General features: G+C 43.0%; 2 protein-coding genes and 2 long non-coding RNA genes across 10 annotated transcripts in view; 2 read left to right on the plus strand and 2 right to left on the minus strand.

Moving 5' to 3' along the window:
• setd2 (SET domain containing 2, histone lysine methyltransferase) overlaps positions 1–1,380 on the minus strand; it is a 44,919-nt gene extending 43,539 nt beyond the window's left edge. Inside the window, exon 1 of the mRNA XM_046334981.1 lies at positions 1,070–1,380. The gene's annotated coding sequence lies outside the window, so the exon portion shown is untranslated. The remainder of the gene's footprint in view (positions 1–1,069) is intronic.
• An 835-nt stretch (positions 1,381–2,215) lies between these two features.
• Positions 2,216–5,528, minus strand: LOC124019588. Of its 2 annotated transcripts, XR_006835804.1 has the most exons (4): positions 4,728–5,528; positions 3,691–4,606; positions 2,672–3,119; positions 2,216–2,558 (listed from the first exon to the last, which is right to left on the minus strand). It is a non-coding gene; the product is annotated as an uncharacterized LOC124019588 (long non-coding RNA). The 2 variants fall into 2 exon arrangements; XR_006835805.1 differs by having other exon boundaries at positions 2,216–3,119.
• On the plus strand, positions 4,769–8,045 carry LOC124019589. 3 transcript variants are annotated; one of them, XR_006835807.1, is made up of 4 exons: positions 4,769–5,717; positions 6,163–6,286; positions 6,812–6,899; positions 7,585–8,045. It is a non-coding gene; the product is annotated as an uncharacterized LOC124019589 (long non-coding RNA). The 3 variants fall into 3 exon arrangements; XR_006835806.1 differs by having other exon boundaries at positions 6,815–6,899; XR_006835808.1 differs by having other exon boundaries at positions 4,769–5,713; positions 6,815–6,899.
• Positions 8,046–11,024: 2,979 nt separating this feature from the next.
• On the plus strand, positions 11,025–22,362 carry LOC124019587 (RNA-binding protein 12B-like). Of its 4 annotated transcripts, none has more exons than XM_046334975.1 (7): positions 11,025–11,202; positions 19,769–19,848; positions 20,239–20,291; positions 20,405–20,489; positions 20,704–20,810; positions 21,022–21,074; positions 21,323–22,362. In XM_046334975.1, the coding sequence occupies exons 2-7, from the start codon at positions 19,770–19,772 to the stop codon at positions 21,330–21,332; spliced, it is 387 nt and encodes a 128-aa protein (XP_046190931.1). In that variant the 5' UTR covers positions 11,025–11,202; position 19,769; the 3' UTR covers positions 21,333–22,362. The 4 variants fall into 4 exon arrangements, with proteins under 4 accessions (XP_046190931.1, XP_046190927.1, XP_046190932.1 ...); XM_046334976.1 differs by lacking the exon at positions 11,025–11,202 and adding an exon at positions 16,849–18,102; XM_046334972.1 differs by lacking the exon at positions 11,025–11,202 and adding an exon at positions 18,605–18,928.
• The last annotated feature ends 567 nt before the right edge of the window (positions 22,363–22,929 follow it).

Here is a 22,929-nt window from a genome sequence, read left to right on the forward strand (position 1 = left end):
GACCCGTTGGTCAGAAACGGCAATATCTGTCCTTTCAATCTGGCAGAAAGAGGAAGCCATTGCTCGCATTGACATTCATAGTAGTCAGTGGGATTGAAAGCAAGTGATTAGCTCATGATAGAGGAGCCGTCTTGCGATATAACAACACAGTAGAGAAAATAACACAATTCAAAAACATTACACAGAAATGTTTTGACGCTTCCACTAAATCACATATAGCAAGGTTATCTGGGCTGGCTAGCTACACCAACAGCGAGAAGACAAGGCGACATGACAATCTTCTCATCGCACAGCTTGCAAATGTGGGGTAACCGATTAGTTTAATATGTAACGTTACACAGATGAGATCAACAACAGAGCCAAGGGCCTCTTCTGTGAACGGGTTTAACGTTAAATACATAGACAAAAATGCATACACTTGAATGGCATGGAGTTTCTATAAAAATCTACTCCATAAGACCGGGTCTAACATTTTACAACGAGGAGTCGAGGCCTGCAAGTGAGGCCTGTTGTGGTGGGAGGAGGGGGGGGTGACTGAATTGGCTAACGTTAGCACAACCTAGTTAATTAATAACTGAGTAATGTTTGTGTTGTAAACTTAACTGTCTGTTCCCAAAAGTAAGGTGCACAACATCTAGCTAACCAGCTAGCTTGCAACCAATGCATCGTCCATTATTAAATACATCCAGCAACATTGGTGGCTAACTATACTAGGTTGGGTGGTGTTAACTAAATATAAGGCTAGCTGCCGGTGTACATAGGAGGGTTGAGATCATGTCGCATTCACTAAATACAACATGCCACTTTACCATAGTTAGCTATGTTTCATGAAACAACAAGCTATGTGACCACAAAGGTTAACTCCAACACTAGTTTGTGTAGGAAACTAGACTGGAATGCTAACTAGCGTAGCGTGCATGGAAACGGCTAAGCTAACGTTAGCTGGTATCTAGCTAGCCTGTAACTAAATAACACTTTGGGAAGTTGTGTGTATTATGGCAAGCCCCGATAAATCATCAACAACAACAACAACAAAATAATACAGAAAATAAGCCAGCCAAATACTCACTCTTTCGGGTGCTCTGGGTCATAAAGGTCCCCCATCTCCTAACATGAACCTCACGCCGATAACAAACAGCTCCCGTCTGGGCTGAACAACATCCACACGGGGGTCGAAATGGTACCTAGCCTATTAAAATCAGAAAAGCGGTGCAAAGTTGTGATTACTACTCAATTTGGTGAGTTATTCTAACAAAAATAAATAAAGAGGCAGCTAATTAAACATGTGATTTATAGCTGGGTTGCACAATTTTGTTGGCTAACGTTATATTTTCTTTTGACAATGGCTACCTAGATAAATGTCTAGAAATGCCGTGCTACAACGGCGACTCCTCCCCTCTCGACATTCCATCATGACGATAAACTATAGTTTTATATATATATATATATATATATAGTGGGAAAGCTAAATATATGCCACAACACGTATATATATATATTTAGCTTTCCAACTGTTTCCCATCAACTATCTAGTTGAATAATAACGTGCAAACTGGAAACGTCCAAGTGTCTGGAAGTTCTGCTTGTGGAACGAAGCTAAAGTTAATCACCTGGCTGGCGGATTGTTTGTAACAAACACCCCAATGTTTGTAGGTAGCCTACGTTCATGATTAGCTCGCTATGTGTGATACACGTCTAATGTGATAGATATTCAGTTAGTTACCATACAAGCTCAATGTTTATGTTGAAAAGTGAGGACAAAAAAGGGATGTTCCTCGTGATTTGACTAGTTGGTGTTTTGTTCTGTTTATCAGAGCACAGTTGTGCTAGCTGGATCACTGCAAGACCATACTGATTGATGTCTGCAGATGTGCTACAGGTTGGCCAGTGTGTAAACCAGCTGGGCTTGGAATGGAGACTCATTACTAAGAGTGGTGCAGTCCAGAGCAAGCAGAATGACAGGCAGAATGACAAGCAGAATGACAGGTGATTTTTAAAAATTGTAAGTATCATTGCATGTCCATAGTTCACAGTACCAAAGTGACTGTGACTTGAACAAGGTACTTGAACAATCCCTAAATAGCTTGTGAGGGATACCAGGGCTATATGCTAACTTTTTCCCCCAAGGGGTACATATGCTTCTAAATTTGAAAAAAAATGTAGAAGCACACAAATTTAGGAGCACAATGAAACATTTTCAAGTAACAGAGTTTATTAACAAACAATTTACTACATACATATTTATACTGCGTGCGTGTACTAAGGGACACATACCACCAATCACACATTGACTCCTCATGGCTACTAGACGCAAAGGATATCAGTTGTCCAGCTGCTTTTGTATGTTGGCCGTCTGGCACGCTTAGAGGTCAGCCAGCAGTCCACATCAGGAGTGGGATCCAACACCTCGACAGAAGCCCCACAGGCTGATCCTTATCAGGTCTTCGGTGGTAGAGACCCCAAGGCAGCTTCTTGTCAATCTTAATCCGGTTCTGTGCAGAGAAGCCTCACTCACACCGGGCGGCTGAAATGGGCAGCACCAGCATAAGCTGCACCAACTCCAGTATGTTGTAGGGAAAAGATGATATCTTTCATTTAAATCTTACCATTAACTTATCAAAACCAACCATAAAAGGATACCATACATAACCACTCTGGGCTGTTAGTCTACCTTGTAATCGTGCCTGTAGGGGTCCTTTGTCAACATGGTCTCCCACATGCCACTACGACTTGTCCTTGAAATTGTGGCTGACCAGGATTTTCAGCCCCTGCCACTCATCCTGGATTGCAGCCAAGTGAGTTTACAAATATGCAAATATAACATTGTCTCATATGGCAATGCAGTGTCAAATAAATTCTCATCTCCTTGAAATGCCTCATCAGGTCTGCCCACCATCATCGCCAAAGGTGAGAAGGCTGGCCTGGTCTTCTGGCCATGTGTCAGGGTTTAGCACTCTGAAAGACTCCACTGGGGTCTGGACACCCTCATTCTTCAGAAAACCACCAAACCTGGCTTTGAGATCATCCACGCCAATGTTGATGGCCGCCTCCATGTGCTGCTTCAGCTAGGGATTGGTGAGGTCTGTGAAGCCTTTCAGATTCCCCTTCAGTGTTATACCCTTTAACAGAAATAACACACACACACACACACAATGACATGTCTGGCCATTTGTCTGTCTCCCATAAACATTTTTTGAAGACTTCTCCACTGCATTTCTCTCCTTATCCTCAAATTGTTCTATTGGGTAACGAATACATAGATTCTCAGTGTGGGAATCAGTCTTAATCGTCGAGTTTAATAATCGATTTCTCTTGCATCCTAACAAGCTCTCAGCCTAACACCTGGAATCTCCTCTCATCACCCTGCTGCTGAGCAAGCATGGTCTGGATCTTCTCCAGCATGCCTCCTGCCTTTGCCCTAAGCTTTAGTGCTTCCAGTCAGGCCACAGTCTTCCTCAACTCTGACATGGCTTGGGGGAGGATCAGATAATTTCTTTGCAGGGTGAGGCTAAGTGAGGATAACTCCTCAAACATGTCAGAGAAAATGGCAGAATAAACATGTGCATTCTCCATTTCCCGCTTTACCGGTTAAAAAAACTAGCACCTGTAAATTACTTTATTCTGAAAGTTCATTTGACCTATTTAAAAAAAAAACTAGTGTGTGTATTCCATTTCCTGTGTAAAACTGACCTTCTTTGCCTGCCCAAGAACATCTGCTGTTGTTGATGTGTTGCAGAACAACGGAGTACTGGCCTTCGTCAGCGGTAAGGTCCTTGTCTTGTCCATGCCTCAGGAACACTGAGGGCTCTGTGGACATAGGGGATCCAGCGAGTTCCCTTGACACTAGAGGTCCTTGTCTTGTCCATGCCTCAGGAACACTGAGGGCTCTGTGGACATGGGGGATCCAGCGAGTTCCCTTGACACTAGAGGTCCTTGTCTTGTCCATGCCGCAGGAACACTGAGGGCTCTGTGGACATGGGGGATCCAGCGAGTTCCCTTGACACTAGAGGTCCTTGTCTTGTCCATGCCGCAGGAACACTGAGGGCTCTGTGGACATGGGGGATCCAGCGAGTTCCCTTGACACTAGACGGTGTGCAAATATCTACACTGAGCTCTTGCCCGAGAACATAGAGCTCTCGTTTGGATTTTCCGCTGAAGTGATACATCTTCTGAAGTGATACATATCAGATTCAGAAGATCATACAGACACATTTGGCTCTTTCTTCTGAATGGTCATTATTGCCAGCTCTAGCCTGTGAAAGTCAGAACTGAATCTTCCAAACAATTCATCCCCCCCATCTCTTGTGCCAACAGAAAACAATAATTCTGAGGTACTTACCATTCCAGAGCACACACAGACACACACAGTATTGTTTAACATTATATGCTAGCAAATAAAACTAAATCAGATAATTTATTAGTTACAAATACATGTGGCATACAGTGGATTGGGATTATATGCCCCCCTGCCCCTCTCTGCAGGTGGTCAATCACTCCCCCACGGTGGCACCATCTGCCCCGAAGGAGACCCACTTCTTCATCCATGACCCTCCATCTTCCTCTGGGCAAACAGCACGAAATGCGGCCTTGGTGGCATCCAAAACACCTGGAATGGACAAAAAAACAAAACAATAACAAAAGTATTTATTACAAAATAAATTATATCTCCATTACGAATAATGATTAAACTTTACTCCAAAATAACGCCTATAAAGATAAAAATTTACCAATGGCATGGAGTGTTCCGAAGTCTGTTGTCCGACCAAATTTGACTAAAGGTTCTTTCGCAATTTAGTATGTTATGTTTATCTTATTTTCAGCTGTCTCCTCCTCAGACAGAAACACTTGCCTCCTCAAGGCTGCTTGACACCGTGCTTTATGATGTCTCCTGTCTCAACATGTTCAGATCTCTGCACTGGATATGCCGCAGACAGATGTTATGTTTCGCTGCGCTATAGCTCTTTTTCCTGACCCGAAGGACGGGTTGCCCGCCTGTTTCAACCTTCTACAATATTTGCAGAACATTACATTGTTTTCTAACTCTAGCCATGGTGACATTTTGAGCCAATTCGCGGTGACATTTTGAGCCAATTCGCGTTGAATCTATATGTTCTCCCTCCGCCGGCTACAGTGGACGTTGAAGTGACAGCCGGAGTCACCGTAGCTTCGCTAACCGCCTCATGTAAACCTTGTGAAGAGGCTTCATTAGTTGAACCTTGCGAATCCGCCTCGCCTGATTACTATTTCTCCTCGTCTCTTATTCGCTTAAAATAAACTGTAATGGGCTTCATTTTTAGCGAAGTCTGCACGTTAATTTACAGCCTATACCAATACTTTTCCCCCAGTGTTGTTCACCTTTCTCTCACTCTGACTGGACTGCGTCAGCACTGAAAACACTACTGTGGTTGGCGCTTGTGGGGTAAAAAAAAAATAGATTACGGTAGATTGTAGTCTTTACTCGCACACTGTGCTCGTAAATCATTTTTCCGGTTCGCACAAATCAATTTAAGGGCAATTCGCTTGTAGAGCCCTGGATACCTTTTACAGAATGGTCTTGAGTTGTTATGATACGCTATTTAAACCCACAAGGTTACAATGAACATTGGGGCGAGGAGAGTAATAGTTTACTCCAGCAGACGATGCAGGTGGAGAGAATAGATTACGACATTGGAGGGGTGCTACTTCACAGCCTGAGTGGGGGACACAGGATCTGGTGGGTAAGCATGGGACCAGTCCCAAATGGCACCCTGTTCTCTATGTAGTGCCCTACTGTTGACCAGTGCCCATAGGGATATGGGGCTCTACTCAAAAGTAGTGCACGTTATAGGGGAAAAAAAATGTAATTTGAGATGCAGACATGGGCTCTAGCATAATTTGGAAAGAATAGAGGTCAGTGACCAGTAATAAGGGCCAGTTTCCCAGACACAGATTAAGCCTAGTCCTGGACTAAACAACACAGTCAATGGAGAATCTCCATTGAAATAGCTTTGTAGTCCAGGACTGAACGTATTATCTGGGTCTGGGAAACTGGCCCTGATGGTGTGTAGTCGCGATCTTCAGATAAATGTCCTTTATGCTGATAGGTAACATCTAGTCATCTAGGCAGCATAACATAATTGGCGATGATGAGTTTGCTGACTGTTTGTGCTGTCATTGTTCCAGGGCTCAGTTCCAAGCTGTGTGAGGAGATCCGTGACATTTTGACTGTATCAGTGGCGCCGCACCAAAGTGCAGAGAATCCCGTTCAACACTACAGCACACTGCTGAGTTTAGCCTCACTGCAAAGGTATGTGTTTGTCTTCTTTGAGTCAAAAGTAGCCTTCGTTGCCCAATAATACTAAACACAGAAGGAATACCAAATGTCTAGTTGAGTCAGACCTGGGCCTGTATTCAAAAAGCTTTAGTAGGACTGCTGATCTAGGATCAGGTCCTCCCTGTCCATAATAATCTTATTCAACATCAAATTATATTTTATTGGTCGCATACACATATTTAGTAGATGTTATTGCGGGTGTAGGTAAATGCTTGTGTTCCTAGCTCCCAGCAGTTCAGTAATATCTAGCTGTAAAGACATCAAGGACAGTATGTGGATAGAATATTTAGTATATCTAGAATACGTAGGATAGAATAGTGACTATGATATAAAAGGCAAAACTGATCCTAGATCAGCACTCAGAAGTTTTATGAATATGGGCCCTGGTCCTCCCCTGCCTTCAGGTCTGCTGACAATGTGCTCCTGTTTCATAATGACCAGGCCCTACAGAGGGCGCTCATGAGCACATCATCCTGTCTCTCTCTGTTGTTCCACCAGCAGCAGAATCCCTCTCTGTGATGAATACACACATCATCTCACGCATGGCTGGACTACTGCTGCCTGTCCACAGCCTTACCACAGTCAGGTAGGTACCCATAGTCAGACACTAGGTCTGTATCCCAAATGGCACCCTATTCTCTATATAGTGCACTACTTTTGACCCTAGCGCTTGTCAAAAGTAGTGCACTATGTACAGAATGGTGTTCCATTTGGGATGCAAACCAAGGACAATGACCACATTGTGATAGAAGGGCAATACCAATACTCTGCTGACCATAGCATTTAGTTACTAATGCCTTGTATTAAATACATGTCAATTCAATTGTCCCTCAGTGTAAATTGCTGATGTTGGTGGTTTCTCCAGTGGCCTGAGTTGAGGTGTGGAGCCCTTGGAACTGATTAAGTCTGTGTGCCCTTTACCTGCAGCCAGACTCCTTCACCCCTCAGGCTTGTTCCAGATGTGCCATTACAAATGCTTGTATGATGTCCATCTGAAAGACTTATTGGAAAATCGCATGTCTTTATTACATTGTAATTACATGTGTAAGTACAGTGTTTGGATGGATCAGTTGAATTATTTAATACACAGGGAATTGCTGGTCTGTCAGCGAAAGTGTTCGTTTGTGTCCGAATGGCACCCTTCTATTTACAGTGGACTACTTTTGACTAGGGTCCCTACAGGTCTCTGGTCAAAAGTAGTGCACTACACAGGGAGTAATGTGCCATTTGGGACTTAACCTGTATGTATTGTGATGCCTCTCCCTCTTCAGTGAGAAGATTCGCTGGGAATCCTTGGCCAGCTGTACCCTCCAACCTGTTCCACAGCTTTCCCCCACAGGGAAATCTGTATCCTTCAAACTATTGTCCAGATTCAACTCCAATTGCCGTTTTTAAGATCAATGGTGATATTTTTTTTTATGGCAAATTTTCCCTGAAATCAAGAGGCCTGTGTTTGGATATCTCTCACACCCAAGTCAGACTGTTCTCTCTGCTACCACACAGCAAGTGGCACCAATGCACCAAGTCTGCAACCAACAGCACCCTGAAAAGCTTCAACCCGCAAGCCATAAGACTGATAAATAGCTAATCAAATGGCTCCCTGCATTGACCCTATTTTGCAAACTCTCTTGCACTGACTCTATACACACATACTGGACTCTACCCACACACTGACACATACTGGACTCTACCCACACACTGACACATACTGGACTCTACCCACACACACACACTGGACTCTACACACACACACACACTGGACTCTACACACACACACACACACACACACACACACACACACACACACACACACACACACACACACACACACACACACACACACACACACACACACACACACACACACACACACACACACACACACACACACACACACACACACACTGTTGCTACTGTCTTATCTATCCTGTTGCCTAGTACCGTGACCCAAACCTATATGTACAGTACATAGTCATTATTTACAATGACGGCCTACACCGACCAAACCCTAACCCGGACAACGCTGGGCCAATTCTGCGCTGCCCTATAGGACTCCCAATCACGGCCGGTTGTTATACAGCCTGGAATCAAACCAGGGTCTGTAGTGACGCCTCTAGCACTGGGATGCAGTGCCTTAGAACGCTGTGCCACTCGGGAGCTCAGTGGGGTGGAAGGTATGGTGAAGTGCTCGGAGACCGAGCTTGCGTCGACGGACATGATAAAGAAGAATCTGGTCCGGTGGGAGTGACATTTTTTGTGAGTAGTGGATCTGTGCCATCACAGAGGGATAGGCCATCGAGTGATGTAAGGTTGGCTTCTTAGCAAATGGTTATCAACAGTACCGCAGCAATGGAACATAAATCACAGAAAATAGATGTTGTGGTGTCAGCTTGCAGAGGGGTATTTGGGTATATGAGATTTAACTTCAGAAGAGTTACAGGGTGTGTTGAGTAGTGGTGTCCCATCCTCCCAGGCCATTTGCATGGTGCAGGAGCAGATAGGGTAAACGTTTAGACACACCTACTCATTCAAGGGTTTTTCTTTATTTTGACTATTTTCTACATTGTAGAATAATAGTGAAGATGTCAAAACTATGAAATAACACATATGGAATCATGTAACCAAAAAAGTGATAAAACAAATCAAAATATATTTTATTTTTTAAATTCTTCAAACTAGCCACCCTTTCCTTTGCCTTGATGACAGCTTTGCACACTATTGGCGTTCTCTCAACCAGCTTCATGAGGTAGTCACATGAATGGATTTAAATTAACAGGTGTGCCTTGTTAATTTGTGGAATTTCTTTCCTTCTTAATGCATTTGAGCCAATCAGTTGTGTTGTGACAAGATAGGGTTGGTACACAAGTTCATATTATGGCAAGAACAGCTCAAATAAGCTAAGAGAAACGACAGTCTATCATTACTTTAAGACATGAAGGTCAGTCAATCCAGAAAATTTCAAGATATTTGAAAGTTTCTTCCAAGGGCAGTCGCAAAAACCATCAAGCGCTATGATGAAATTGTCTCATGAGGACCGCCACAGGAAAAGAAGACCCAGAGTTACCTCTGCTGCTGAGGATAAGTTAATTCGAGTTACCAGCCTCAAATCGGCAATTAACTGCACCTCAGATTGCAGCCCATATAAATGCTTCACAGAGATCAAGTAACAGACACATCTCAACATCAACTGTTCATAGGAGACTGCGTGAATCAGGCCTTCATGGTTGAATTGTTTCAAAGAAACCACTACTAAATGACACCAATAATAAGAAGATACTTGCTTGGGCCAAGAAACATGAGCATTGTGAGACGCAGAGTATGTGAACAGATGATCTCCGCATGTGTGGTTCCCACCGTGAAGCATGGAGGAGGAGGTGTGTGGGTGCGTTGCACCAAGAAGGAGAGTGAAGGAGTGCTGCATCAGATGACCTGGCCTACACAGTCACCCGGCCATAAAGATCATCAAGGACAACAATCACCCGAGCCACTGCCTGTTCACCCCGCTATCATCCAGAAGGCGAGGTCAGTACAGGTGCATCACAGCTGGGACCGAGAGACTGAAAAACAACTTCTATCTCAAGGCCATCAGACTGTTAAACAGCCACCACTAACATTGAGTGGCTGCTGCCAACACACTGTCATTGACACTGACCCAACTCCAGCCACTTTAATAATGGGAATTGATGAGAAATGATGTAAATATATCACTAGCCACTTTAAACAATGCTACCTAATATAATGTTTACATACCCTACATTATTCATCTCATATGTATACGTATATACTGTACTCTACATCATCTACTGCATCCTTATGTAATACATGTATCACTAGCCACTTTAACTATGCCACTTTGTTACATACTCATCTCATATGTATATACTGTACTCGATACCATCTGTTTATTTTATTTATTTATCTGTTATTATACCAGGTAAGTTGACTGAGAACACGTTCTCATTTGCAGCAACGACCTGGGGAATAGTTACAGGGGAGAGGAGGGGGATTAATGAGCCAATTGTAAACTGGGGATTATTAGGTGACCATGATGGTTTGAGGGCCAGATTGGGAATTTAGCCAGGACACCGGGGTTAACACCCCTACTCTTACAATAAGTGCCATGGGATCTTTAATGACCTCAGAGAGTCAGGACACCCGTTTTAATGTCCTATCCGAAAGACGGCACCCTACACAGGGCAGTGTCCCCAATCACTGCCCATTTTCTCATATTGCCATTGACAGTTTTTTCTATTGTCTCTTTTTGGTCCATTTAGATTGTAAATGAAGATTGTATACAATTTTTTATATTTTTTATGTTATGGTTAAAAATGTTCCTGTTTTACTGTGACTTGTTGTAGGCTCCTAAGTGAACCATAAGGTTAAAAACCAAACCAAATTTAGAAAAGTAAACTAAAAAAATTAAATAGAAAACTAAGTAACTCAGCCAGAGTGTCTCTTTTGGGTCACTTTTGCAGGTCCCAAACCCGGATAAAGGAGGAGGGTTGGAATTGTGACATAAAAGAAACCAAGAATGGACAGAAGAACATTCATTTGTAATTCTAAACATATTTAGGGTGTTTTTTTAACTCACCTTTTTATCTCTCCCACGACGTTATTCCTCTCTCTCTCCTACAGCGTACATCACAATTACATACACATTGTCAATTGTACAAAATAAGCGATGACGTCATTTATGGACTTTTAGGACAGCCAATAGCCACGTTCCTTACTGAGGAGTCGGCAACACTGACATTGCGAGATCTTCTAACTTCTCCGTTTCCGTATTTCCAAACGTCAAAGAAGGGCAAAAATATATTATTTCCCGCCATCCTTTTGATTTTTTTGTCACATTTTCTAAGAAATAACTTTTTTTTTTCCTCGCTGCCTGTGTAAGTTTCTCTCTTCGGTGTGACTCTTGGGATGAAATGATCATACTAGCGTAGCGTTATTTTACGAGTAGCCAGGCTACTAGGCCCTGCTAGCTAGCGTTGTTAGCTACGCTAGCTGATATGTAGCTAGCTAACGTTAGATTACGACTTTCTTTTTTTTTTGTTATACTCATTCAGTGTTTAATGTTGTATTGTGTATTTTGCTTGTGCATTATCTTAGGTAACTAAAACGCTGACATTGTGGCTGTTCAACTGTGAACTAACCGGTTAGCATACACAGTGGCTAGCTAGCTAACGTCAGGAACCGTGCTATGGTGGGCTGTTTTTTTATTTTATTTGACCTTTTATTTAACTAGGCAAATCAGTTAATAAGAGCAAATTCTTATTTTCAATGACGGCTTAGGGACAGTGTGCTAACTTCCTCAAGTGATAGCATAGCTTTTGGTTTTTCTAACTAGTTTCACGGATTTGCTCTAGCCAGATGAGTGCGTTTCTCACTGGTTGCTTTGTGATGGTTTTCTCTTCTCGGCATTTAACTGAAATGTCGCCCCCTCCAATTATGTTCATGGGCGATGATTATGAAACCCTGAATCACGGTGTGCGACTGGAGATTTTCTATCTCGCCCGCCGTAAAAAGTAATCTATCTATATATATGCCATTTAGCAGACGCTTCTATCCAAAGCGACTTACAGTCATGTGTGCATACATTCTACGTATGGGTGGTCCCGGGGATCGAACCCACTACCCTGGCGTTACAAGCGCCATGCTCTACCAACTGAGCTACAGAAGGACCACAATCTAGTTTATACAAATTATATATTTTTAAAGGTGTCAGTATGTGTTGGCGTTAAATCGACCAATGGCGTGGCGTGTGTGTGCTCTACATGAAATGTATTTTGTGGCATGACGTTTTGACTAGTGGCAGTCACAGTAGGGTGTGGGCTGCTTCTTTTTGATTTGTGCAGCAGAACGACCAATCATGCTCAAGTATGCCAGCTATTACTCTTATGCCTATGGTGCATTTCCAGTAGACTTTACCCTGGTGTTTGGACTTTTCCACCTCTGAGGCCTGTCCCCTCAAAATCGAAAGGTCTTGGGCCGTGAACTTACTCAGGCCAGATCTGGGAAAGTTACTTTTTTTTTTGAACATGGTTAACACACTTCACAAAGTAACTGTTCCAAGTCCTTAGCGTAGTGATGTAAACACTTTTCTTATTAGTAATACACCAGGGTGTATGGACTGGAGTAACAACACTGCTGTATTGGAAAAGCCCATATCTGACTCTCTGTGGACTGATACATATCAAAGGGATTAAAAGCACGGGGTGGCACAATTCTATCCAGGCGGCGCGGTCGGTGGTTCTCATTGCATACGGAAGCCGCTCAGCCAGAGAAAATAGGATTCTGCTCTTATTTTCTAGGGGTGCCGTTGTTGACCAATCACAGTAGAACATGTAGTAGAACACATCCACACTGACGTCCAACAGCAGGATCAGCTAACTTGCCCACTGGCAAACACTTGTCAGTTTAGAGTCACGTTTAACAATACATTTTTTTTCTCCCTAATACATTTTTTGGATTTATAATTTCTGTTGCGTGTAAATACTTTTTAAAATGAATGCTTATAGCGTTTCTTCGTTCGTACATCGATTATGTTTATTTCGTTACTATGGTCACAGTCTTTGGAACAGCTGCCGGAGACACTAGCCGCTTTGATTTGAGGGACAAGTGGTGTACTCAGAGGGGCACTAGGCAATATTCTGTTGTCCGAAAAGCGCTTAACTATGTCCATGGCTAATCTCATTCCCCTATTTATCAATTATGATGTGTATGGTATGTCGAGATGTAGGCCTAATGATTATATATATATTGATGGGTTATTGCTAGATATTAAGTATCTACAGAAATGTGTTTTTTGTGGTCTGGATATTCTGATGGTCTGAAATATATGCCTGTGTCTCATATAGTTTGGAGAGTTTCTGGCAAATACACAATTTTATGCCAGTGACGCAGAGAATAAATACTTTTGTATATATAGTGTATGTGGACACACCTTCAAATTAGTGGATTTTGTCATTTCAGCCACACACGTTACAGACGGGTGTATAAAATCGAGCACACAGCCATGGCCAAGCAGCCGCACACGAACCTAAGATCACCATGTGCAATGCCAAGTGTCGGCTGGAGTGGTGTAAAGCTCACCGCCATTGGACTCTGGAGCAGTGGAAATGCGTTCTCTGGCGTGATGAATCACGCTACACCATCTGGCAGTCCGACGGACAAATCTGGGTTTGGCGGATGCCAGGAAAACCCTACCTGCCTCATTGCATAGTGCCAACTAACGTTTTGGGAGGAGGAATAATGGTCTGTGGCTGTTTTTCATGGTTCGGGCTAGGCCCCTTGGTTCCAGTGAAGGGAAATCTTAACACTAGCATACAATTTCATTCTAGATGATTCTGTGTTTCCAACTTTGTGGAAACAATTTGGGGAGGGCCCTTTCCTGTTTCAGCACGACAATGACCCCGTGCATAAAGTGAGGTCCATACAGAAATGGTTTGTCGTGTGGAAGAACTTGACTGGTCTGCACAGAGCCCTGAACTCAACACCGTTGAACACCTTTGGGATTAATTGGAACGCAGACTGCAAGGCAGTCCTAATTGCCCAACCTCACCAATGCTCTTGTGGTTGAATGCAAGCAAGTCCCCGCAGAAATGTTCCAACATCTAGTGGAAATCCTTCCCAGAAGAGTGGAGGCTGTTATAGCAGCAAAGGGGGGACCAACTCCATATTAATGCCTGTGGTTTTGGAATGACATGTTCGACGAGCAGGCGTCAACATACTCTTGGTCATGTAGTGTATATGTGACTTAATGAAGGAGAATATTGCATGAACTTGTGAACCTTTTAACACTTTATTGAATGAAGTGAAGCCTGGAATTGTAGATTGAAAGCCTGCCATTATACTATGGTGAAGGTTCATACCTGATGCATTTAATGTATGCACAGCTGATTTGAGATGAAACACTGTGAAAGGGACATCCAGTTTAATGGTTGAACTTTGTCACTCCTGGAGATGACATACTAATCTTTCAGATGTTAGAATCTCCGACCTACCGTTGTTGCCTGTATATATATTTTTTATGGTGTTTCCATTTTTGTAGTGGCGTAAGTGTCGTATTGGGACCTTCAGATTTGTGCACAGCGTAGTCCTTTCAGAACGTTTTCAGTTGCTGTTTTCATTCTCAAGGTGTCACCTGTTTTGGTGATGTTATAGTGGAATGGTCTGGAGAGCATTGGTGAGCTGGACACGACTGTTCTGCAATAATGCTATTATGTACCCCTCTGTCTACAGGTGGTGCTGTTTGTGCTGTTGTCGGAATGGTGGTGGTCATCCATTTACAGGGGCTCAGAATCACTGCAGGTTCTGAGGACGTTCGCAATTTCTTCACTGGCCTCAAAATCCCAGATGGTGGGGTCCACATTATTGGTGGGGAGCGTGAGGAGGCTTTCATAATCTTTGCTTCCGATGAAGACGCGAGGCGGGCGATGACCCGTTCGGAGGGATCCATCAAAGGTTTTCCGGTTCACTTACGGCTGAGCAGCAAGTCAGAAATGCAGGCCGTTCTCAAGCAAAGTATAAAACCTGAGGTGACCAAAAAGAGGCCGTATAAGGAAGGTTTCAGAAGACCGGAAAGAGAAGGCAGGAATGAGGAACCTGGAAGAAAAGAGCTTGTAGAGATGGGCAGTAGATCAGGGTCTTACAGTAATGTACGTAGTCAGGCCCGAAAGCCTCCACAGCTAAGCAGTCAAGATTACTTGTATTTGGTTATGCAAGGCATGCCTTTTACTACGAAAGAAGACGACGTGAAAGAATTCTTTAGCGGATTAGAGGTGGAGGACATTATTATAATGAGAAATGACTGTGGCCAACCAAATGTGAAAGGAATTGTCAAGTTCAAATCCAGACGGGATGCTAGAGAGGGTCTGAAAAGAAATCGGCATTACATTGGAACTAGGTTTGTGGAACTCGATGCATGCACGGAAGAGGAGTATTTTAAGGCAGATGTTGGTAGGGAAAAGATGTTGGCATGGAACAGCAGTGGTAAGTATAGAAGAGGGCCTTCCTCAGCTCCCACTAAGAGGTCTCCTCCAGAACGTGCTAGGTCTTTCTCACCAGTGGCCTACAGGTCTAAGTCCCCTTCTCCTTCCAATGATGAGTTCTGTGTCTTGGTGGAAAACCTTCCCTACTTAGTGGAGAAGAAGGACATAAAGGAGATCTTCATTCATGCAGACCTCAAGTATGATCAGATCCTTCACCTTCTTGACAAGTATGGGTCAGAGACAAGGTCCGCATTTGTGCTGTTCAACAACCTGAGGGACTACGGTGCTGCCTTGACTCTTCACAAGAAGAAATTTCTCAAACGATGTTTGTACATCTCTCCTATCTCGAAAGAGAAAATGTTCACCATGCTAGAATCTGGGGGAAATACAATGGAGGGCACACCACCCTCTGAAAGGTCTTGCAGCCGATCTCAGGAAAGGCCTCCAAGAGAGACCGAGAAGGATGTGTATGAATCTGAGAAGATTTGCTTGTATGTGCGAAACCTGCCTTTTGACGTGCTCAAAGTTGAGATTGTGGACTTCTTCCTAGGCTTCAGAATCTCAGAGGAGGCTGTTGTTTTGCTGCTTGACCATAAGGGCAATGGGCTTGGAGAGGCTTTGGTTATCTTTCAGACTGAGGAGGAGGCTATGAGGGCACAGTCTCTGAATGGGCAAGGGTTTCTTGGAACAAATCTCATCCTGAAATGCATTTCTCTGGCTCAGATGCGTGAATTTGGTGTTGGTGAACCTGCAGTGAAAGAGCAAAAGATAGAGAGAAGCTCAGAGAGGTACCTGGCCAGGAACAGTGAGTCGATGTCCCATCTGTACACTGATTACAGGGTCAACCCTGATATAGGCCATCTTCCTATGAACGACCTGCAGGTTCAAATTCATGGAGGCAGCAGTCTGGGTCTCGATTCTCAAATGATGGAAAGCCCTGTTCTGCTTGACAACCAGGGCAATGGCTCTGCTCATAGACGTGGAGGCTATGGACCTTCTGCACCGCAGCAGTTTGATGGTCCAACATGCCTGAAACTGGTTAATCTGCCTTTGACTATCAGAATTGACGCAATCTATGACTTTTGCTATGGATATCATGTAATTCCTGGATCGGTCTCATTGCAGTATGACAACAAAGGGATTCCCAAAGGCTCAGCAACGGTCGTTTTTGGATCTCGCTTGGAGGCATTATCGGCAGTTGAGGAATTGAGTGGAAGACCAATAGGCAGCAGAAAAGTAAAACTAGTTTTTGTGTAAAAATTTGTCCTCCGTATAGAACAGAAAATAATATTTTTGGGCTTTAAAATGTGATGTTCTAGGAAGAACAACTCACAGTTTTATGGTTAGTTTGATGGATTCCAACAATGGCGACTGAACAATTGTAGAATTAAAAAATACTGTGTGTGTATGTGTATATAGCCTTCTACTCAATGTGTAACGGACAAACCTTTTGTCCATAGTTTTTCCCCCCTTAAAGAATAACAAAATGATTTATTTGTATTTTGCCCATCGCTTGCTTGCCATGTAGCCTGTTTCTGAAGCTTTTTCTTTTTAGTGAAATTTGCCTGAAATTGTATTTTCTTTAACAGCTGGTTGAAGGTAGAACTTAATTTTGCTACTATTTGTTTAAATGTTTATTGCATTCTGTAGTGTAAAAGTTGTCCATTTAAACTTAGTGGAAATTCTTTGATTAAAATTCATAATGTTCTCCTGTTGTCGTCTTCCAAGATTGTCGAAGATATTGTGTTGTATGATAAATACTGCATTGCCCATGGTCCTTTTTTCCCCCTGTGGTCAATCTGGTGGTCTTTGGAATCAGAATGACCATGAATGCAATGTTATTTTACTTTAGCTGGGGGACACACGCTAACACTCAAATTGTTAAGTATCTATATACGTTAGGTATTCCCCAAATCATACGGCAAGTTATACAGGATTTAACACACGCAAAGGGCGTAACTGTCTGCATTCACTCCCTTTTTATTTTATTCTCTTGCAGATGCATATATTTAGTTTGTCAGGAGCAGTGAGAATAAAGCCCGAGTTTAGAATGCAGGAGACTTTCACGCTTTACTGAGAATCCGTGAATTGCACCTACATTAATTCCAGCTACCCAATTTCCAGAAGTAACCAAGAGTTGGACTACGGTGACCAAAGGATAGAATGTTGTTCACTATTCTCACAGAAATTACGGTTTTCCCCTTTAAACCTTGAAGTAATAACTGGGTGGCCGGTAGCCTAGCGGTTAGAGCTGTGGGACAGTAATCAAAAGGTCACTGGTTCGAATACCTTGGAGAAGAGCCCTAAGAATGGTCAAGAACTCCGCCCACCCAAGTCATAGACTGTTCATTCTGCTACCATACAGCAAGCTCGGGCCTCCTGAGTGGTGCAGCGATCTAAGGCACAATATCTCAGTGCCTGAGGCGTCACTACAGGCACCCTGGTTCGAATCCGGGCTGTATCACACCCTGCCGTGATTGGAGTCCCATAGGGCAGCACACAATTGGCCCAGCATCGTCTGGGTAGGGCTGGTGTAGGTTGTCATTGTAAATAAGAATTTGTTCTTAACCGACTTGCCTAGTTAAATAAGAAAAAGGAAAAAAAGCTGCGCCAGGTCGGGAACCAAAAGGCTCCTTAACAGCTTCTACCACCAAACCATAAGGCAGCTGAGAAACTCATACGAACACTTTCTCACCCATCACATGCTGCTGTTACGTTATCCTGATTACCTCGTCTCTTTTACCCCTACCCACATGTACAAATTACCTCAACTACCTCGTACCTCTGCACATTGACCTGGTAAGGCTTCTTGTATATAGCCTGATTATTTTGTCTTACTATTTACTTTTTGTGCTAATCCCCCTTTACTTTTTAACTGCATTGTTGGGAAAGGGTTCCTAAGTAAGCATTTCACGATAAAGTCTACTACACCTGTTGTATTCGGCGCATGTCACAAATAAAATTAGATTTTGACAAGGTGTCGATGTGCCCTTGAGCAAGGCACTGCAGCTATCCGGTATATGTGACCATTTTATATATATACATATAAAATGAATCGATAGGTACATTTCTTCTTTCCAGTCTAATGGCCCAGGGCGTTGTACCATAGAGCGCTCTTGTGGCATAAACATGAACTTTACTACATACTGACACGCCAATTACATTTATTGAAATAATTGTCAATTATCCTATTTCTGTAACACAAATGTATATTTAAGCAATACGGCCAGATAACTGAACAGACAGATTTGCCTTTGAAAATGTGCAGCAGAACTTTTAAGTTATTTTATCAAACGGTGAACATACCGATACTTGGGACGATAAAGCAGCAAAACGCCGTTTGATATCAGTATGATATTCTAAAAATTTGTTCTGCACGGATCTCAATAGGGACAGATTGCGTCCGTCACCCGTTCGTCTCCGCTCTCGTGTATTTCGTTCGAAACGTCACTTTGCTGCGCGTCTGGTGTTGAACCTTTGTTTTGCTGCGCGCCTGGTGTTGAACCTTTGTTTTGCTGCGCGTCTGGTGTTGAACCTTTGTGACCAGAGCAGAAGCGGCACCTCATCAGTGTGGCATCTCTCGGAAGGGAAGGGCACTCCTGTGTCGCCGAACATACAGGGTCAGGTAAATATGACCTAGACACAATAATGGTAGCCTGCTAGGGTTTTCATAGTGAACAGAACTTGATAAACTTTGTTTTTGTTTGTTGCCATGATAAATAAATTACGGTCAGCATTATTCGGAAGAAAAACAAACTATGTCCAACGAGATAACGTTTAGGTGGCAGCCATGGTTATTCAGCCAGCCGCCTAGTGATGATGGCAATGCTAGCGCTGAAAGTTTTCACCGAGATACTGCATCCATTTAGTAGCTATTTCACGCGAAATGACTGTCACAACTTAACAACTAACTTAGCCAAGTTCAATTGATTAAAAGCCATAAATCAAAGTTGATTAAACATAGCTAGTTTTTCTAACGTTATCCGTTGGATTTCTAAGGGGGTTGCCAGTGCTAGCTAGGCTTTTTGGAATTAGCAAATCAGCTGACTGGGAGAGTTTTTAGGATAGTTTAACTCATCTGTCAAATTATCTGTTGCTAGTTTATTAAAGACAACATTCACATCTTATGTAACTAGCCTCGGTCAAAACATCAAACTTCCTAGAATAATAAACGTATATATCACCTTTTTATGGGAGCAAATCAATTCAAGTCAACACTTCAGCTTTTGCAGTGCTGATGAAAGACCTGAGGTCATGTTTTTATCAAATGTGGTGGGTGACACGCAGCACTTTGAATTAGCGTGAGTGACAAATCTGTGCCGACATAATCATACAATTGTCTCTCATTGTAGCTTGACAATCCGAGCAGGCAAGAGCACAAACAGATCTGGGACCAGACTAACTTTAAATAGACTTGACCATGACATCCTAAGTTAGACGGCTTCATTACACTCTGCTGTTACAGGATGGAGGTGTCAAGGAGGCGGATCTTACAGAAGCACCTGCAGCCAGCCAGACCACTGCGGCGCTGCAGTACTGACCAGGGTAAACTTAACTGGACTAGTTCACTCTCTCTCATGTTCAACTGTCAACCTACACCTCTTGCTACTTTTTAAGTCATCCTTGGCCCAATTTTATGAAGTGTGATCCTCACAAACAGTCATGGACGAAGAACAAAAATGAATGAATGTGTCGGCTAACAGGCAGTATTCAAGATCCGATTCCTTACCTACCCTTCTACCCAAAGTGTGTTCTTGCTCCCTCCCTATTATATTTAAAAGCATAGGATTGGTGTTGGCAAAGGTTGTCAGTTTCTACGAGATTTCTTACTCAAGTCAATTCCTTTTTGAGGGGAAGTGAGTGAGTGAGTGTACACTTCAAAGAGAAGGGTAGAGAATCCAACTGCAGCCAGTGTCCCACTTTCTCTTTATACAGATTCCTACTTTAGAAATGAGACATCTGCGTGTGGACAAGCTGGAGAAAAAACAGTGAGTGATGCATAGTTTTACCCAGAGAACAGACAATTACTTGCTCGGATAAGTAGGCAGTCTATAAGATGAATCTATTTCTTGCATTGACCATGTTTTTATCCTGTGGAAAGATTAACAGTATTGGAGTGGAACAGTTTTTTGAAATCCTCCATCTCCATACTCAGACACCACAAAAAGACTCCACCCCAACTAAAGGTAAGCTATCTATCTATAGAAGTGTGAGTTGAAAATGTTTGAATTACTTTAGTCCATAGTTGTGTCCCAAATGACACTCTATTCCCTATAATGCACTACTGTTGACCAAGGCTCAAAGGAAGTGCACTATATAGGGAATAGGGTGCCATTTGGGACACACAACATATGTTATCGTGTATGGATGTTGACTGATTCAAGTGATTCTCTCTCCTAGTGAGGATATCTTACACTAGAGACTTTCTGATTCAACTGGCCAGTTCCCCCATTGCCAAAAGAAAACCGGACTTCTTACCAGAACATCCTGTTGTTTTGGAAAAGGCGGTAAACTCGTCATTCGACTCGTACTCAATTATGGCTTGTTTAGTAGTTCCTTTATTGAATCAGAGTAAATTCAGAAGCCTCTCCTTTTGATTTACCTTTCGTATCACTTGCCAACCTGCTCAGTATGTTTACCTTTAACCTGTTCTCAGTGCCATAGCTTAACGTGGCTTATTGCACATTCCTGATATTGAATGTTCATTCATTTCCACAGAGAGAACCTGGTGTGCCATGGTTGGAGAAGAGGTTTGATGAAAACAATGAAATGTAAGTAAAAATACAAGCGTGTCAATGAACTTGCCTGCTGCGAAGATACATTTGTAAAGAATATCTAGTTATTAGGTGAAGATTTGAGAGATTCTGTGAAATCGGACCAAAGTGTTTTCCTTTACCACAGCTTCTGTAGAAGTCAATAAAGCGTCTTTTTTTTGGTGCAATATCTATTTTAACACAATTGTAGAAATAATGAATGATTTATTAATCCAACATGTTTGTGTGAATATTTTCTCATTTAGGCTTGCCTAGGCTAACATGGAGCCAGGAAGTCTGGTTGCTGCTGCTTGTCAAACCACACACCACTACAACTTGATCTGCCATTGAGTGATATACCAACAACAACAACAACAAATCCCAGTTGAGCCCAGAACACCACAGGCATGTAATGCGTCCCAAATAGCACACTATGTCCTATTTAGTGCACTACTCTTGACCAGGGTCGATAGGGTTCAGATCATAAACAGCCATGACCGTGAGAGTTGTAAGCGAGAGGTATATCTTTTTTTTTTTTAGTTCCTTTGACAAATGTTGGTTCCTTTGGTGGACATAAACCTGAAAATGTACCCGTAGCCTACATGTTTTAAATTGTGTGTTTCGGTCTAAAATAATAATGCGTGGTTGAATGATGTGCCTTGATGCTAACAAATGCCCCTTGCACTGTGTGATGTTTACATATGGCATAATGCTAATAACGCCTCAGTGGAGACCATTGACTCTGAGTAACCTTACAACGACCTCCAAGACCAACACTACATTCATTTAACCCTCTCACTTTTTCATATGTTGGAGTATGGGTGTTTTAGGTTTGATATTGTCACTGAAGATAGATTATTGACTTATATCAACTAGTTGAATGTTGATGTATAGGCCTGCTGCATAACTTGTCTGTATTCCCCCATTGAAAACTGTTGCTTGAAATGATTCGGCTTCTAAGCCTGCCTTTGCACACTATCCTTCTGAGGGTCAGTCCTGTAGTCACATCAAATAGTACATCTCTCCCCCACTTCTCTGAGGGTCAGTCCTGTAGTCACATCAAATAGTACATCTCTCCCCCACTTCTCTGAGGGCCAGTCCTGTAGTCACATCAAATAGTACATCTCTCCCCCACTTCTCTGAGGGCCAGTCCTGTAGTCACATCAAATAGTACATCTCTACCCCACTTCTCTGAGGGCCAGTCCTGTAGTCACATCAAATAGTACATCTCTCCCCCACTTCTCTGAGGGCCAGTCCTGTAGTCACATCAAATAGTACATCTCTCCCCCACCCCACTTCTCTGAGGGCCAGTCCTCTAGTCACATCAAATAGTACATCTCTCCCCCACTTCTCTGAGGGTCAGTCCTGTAGTCACATCAAATAGTACATCTCTCCCCCTGTACACATTCTCTGAGGGTCAGTCCTGTAGTCACATCAAATAGTACATCTCTCCCCCACTTCTCTGAGGGTCAGTCCTGTAGTCACATCAAATAGTACATCTCTCCCCCACTTCTCTGAGGGTCAGTCCTGTAGTCACATCAAATAGTACATCTCTCCCCACTTCTCTGAGGGCTCAGTCCTCTAGTCACATCAAATAGTACATCTCTCCCCCACTTCTCTGAGGGCCAGTCCTCTAGTCACATCAAATAGTACATCTCTCCCCCACTTCTCTGAGGGTCAGTCCTCTAGTCACATCAAATAGTACATCTCTCCCCCACTTCTCTGAGGGTCTCCTCACATCAAATGACATCTCTCCCCCACTTCTCTGGGGTCAGTCCTCTAGTCACATCAAATAGTACATCTCTCCCCCACTTCTCTGAGGGTCAGTCCTCTAGTCACATCAAATAGTACATCTCTCCCCCACTTCTCTGAG

The sequence above is a fragment of the Oncorhynchus gorbuscha genome, unplaced genomic scaffold, assembly GCF_021184085.1.
Source record: "Oncorhynchus gorbuscha isolate QuinsamMale2020 ecotype Even-year unplaced genomic scaffold, OgorEven_v1.0 Un_scaffold_634, whole genome shotgun sequence".
Taxonomy (NCBI): Eukaryota; Metazoa; Chordata; class Actinopteri; order Salmoniformes; family Salmonidae; genus Oncorhynchus; species Oncorhynchus gorbuscha.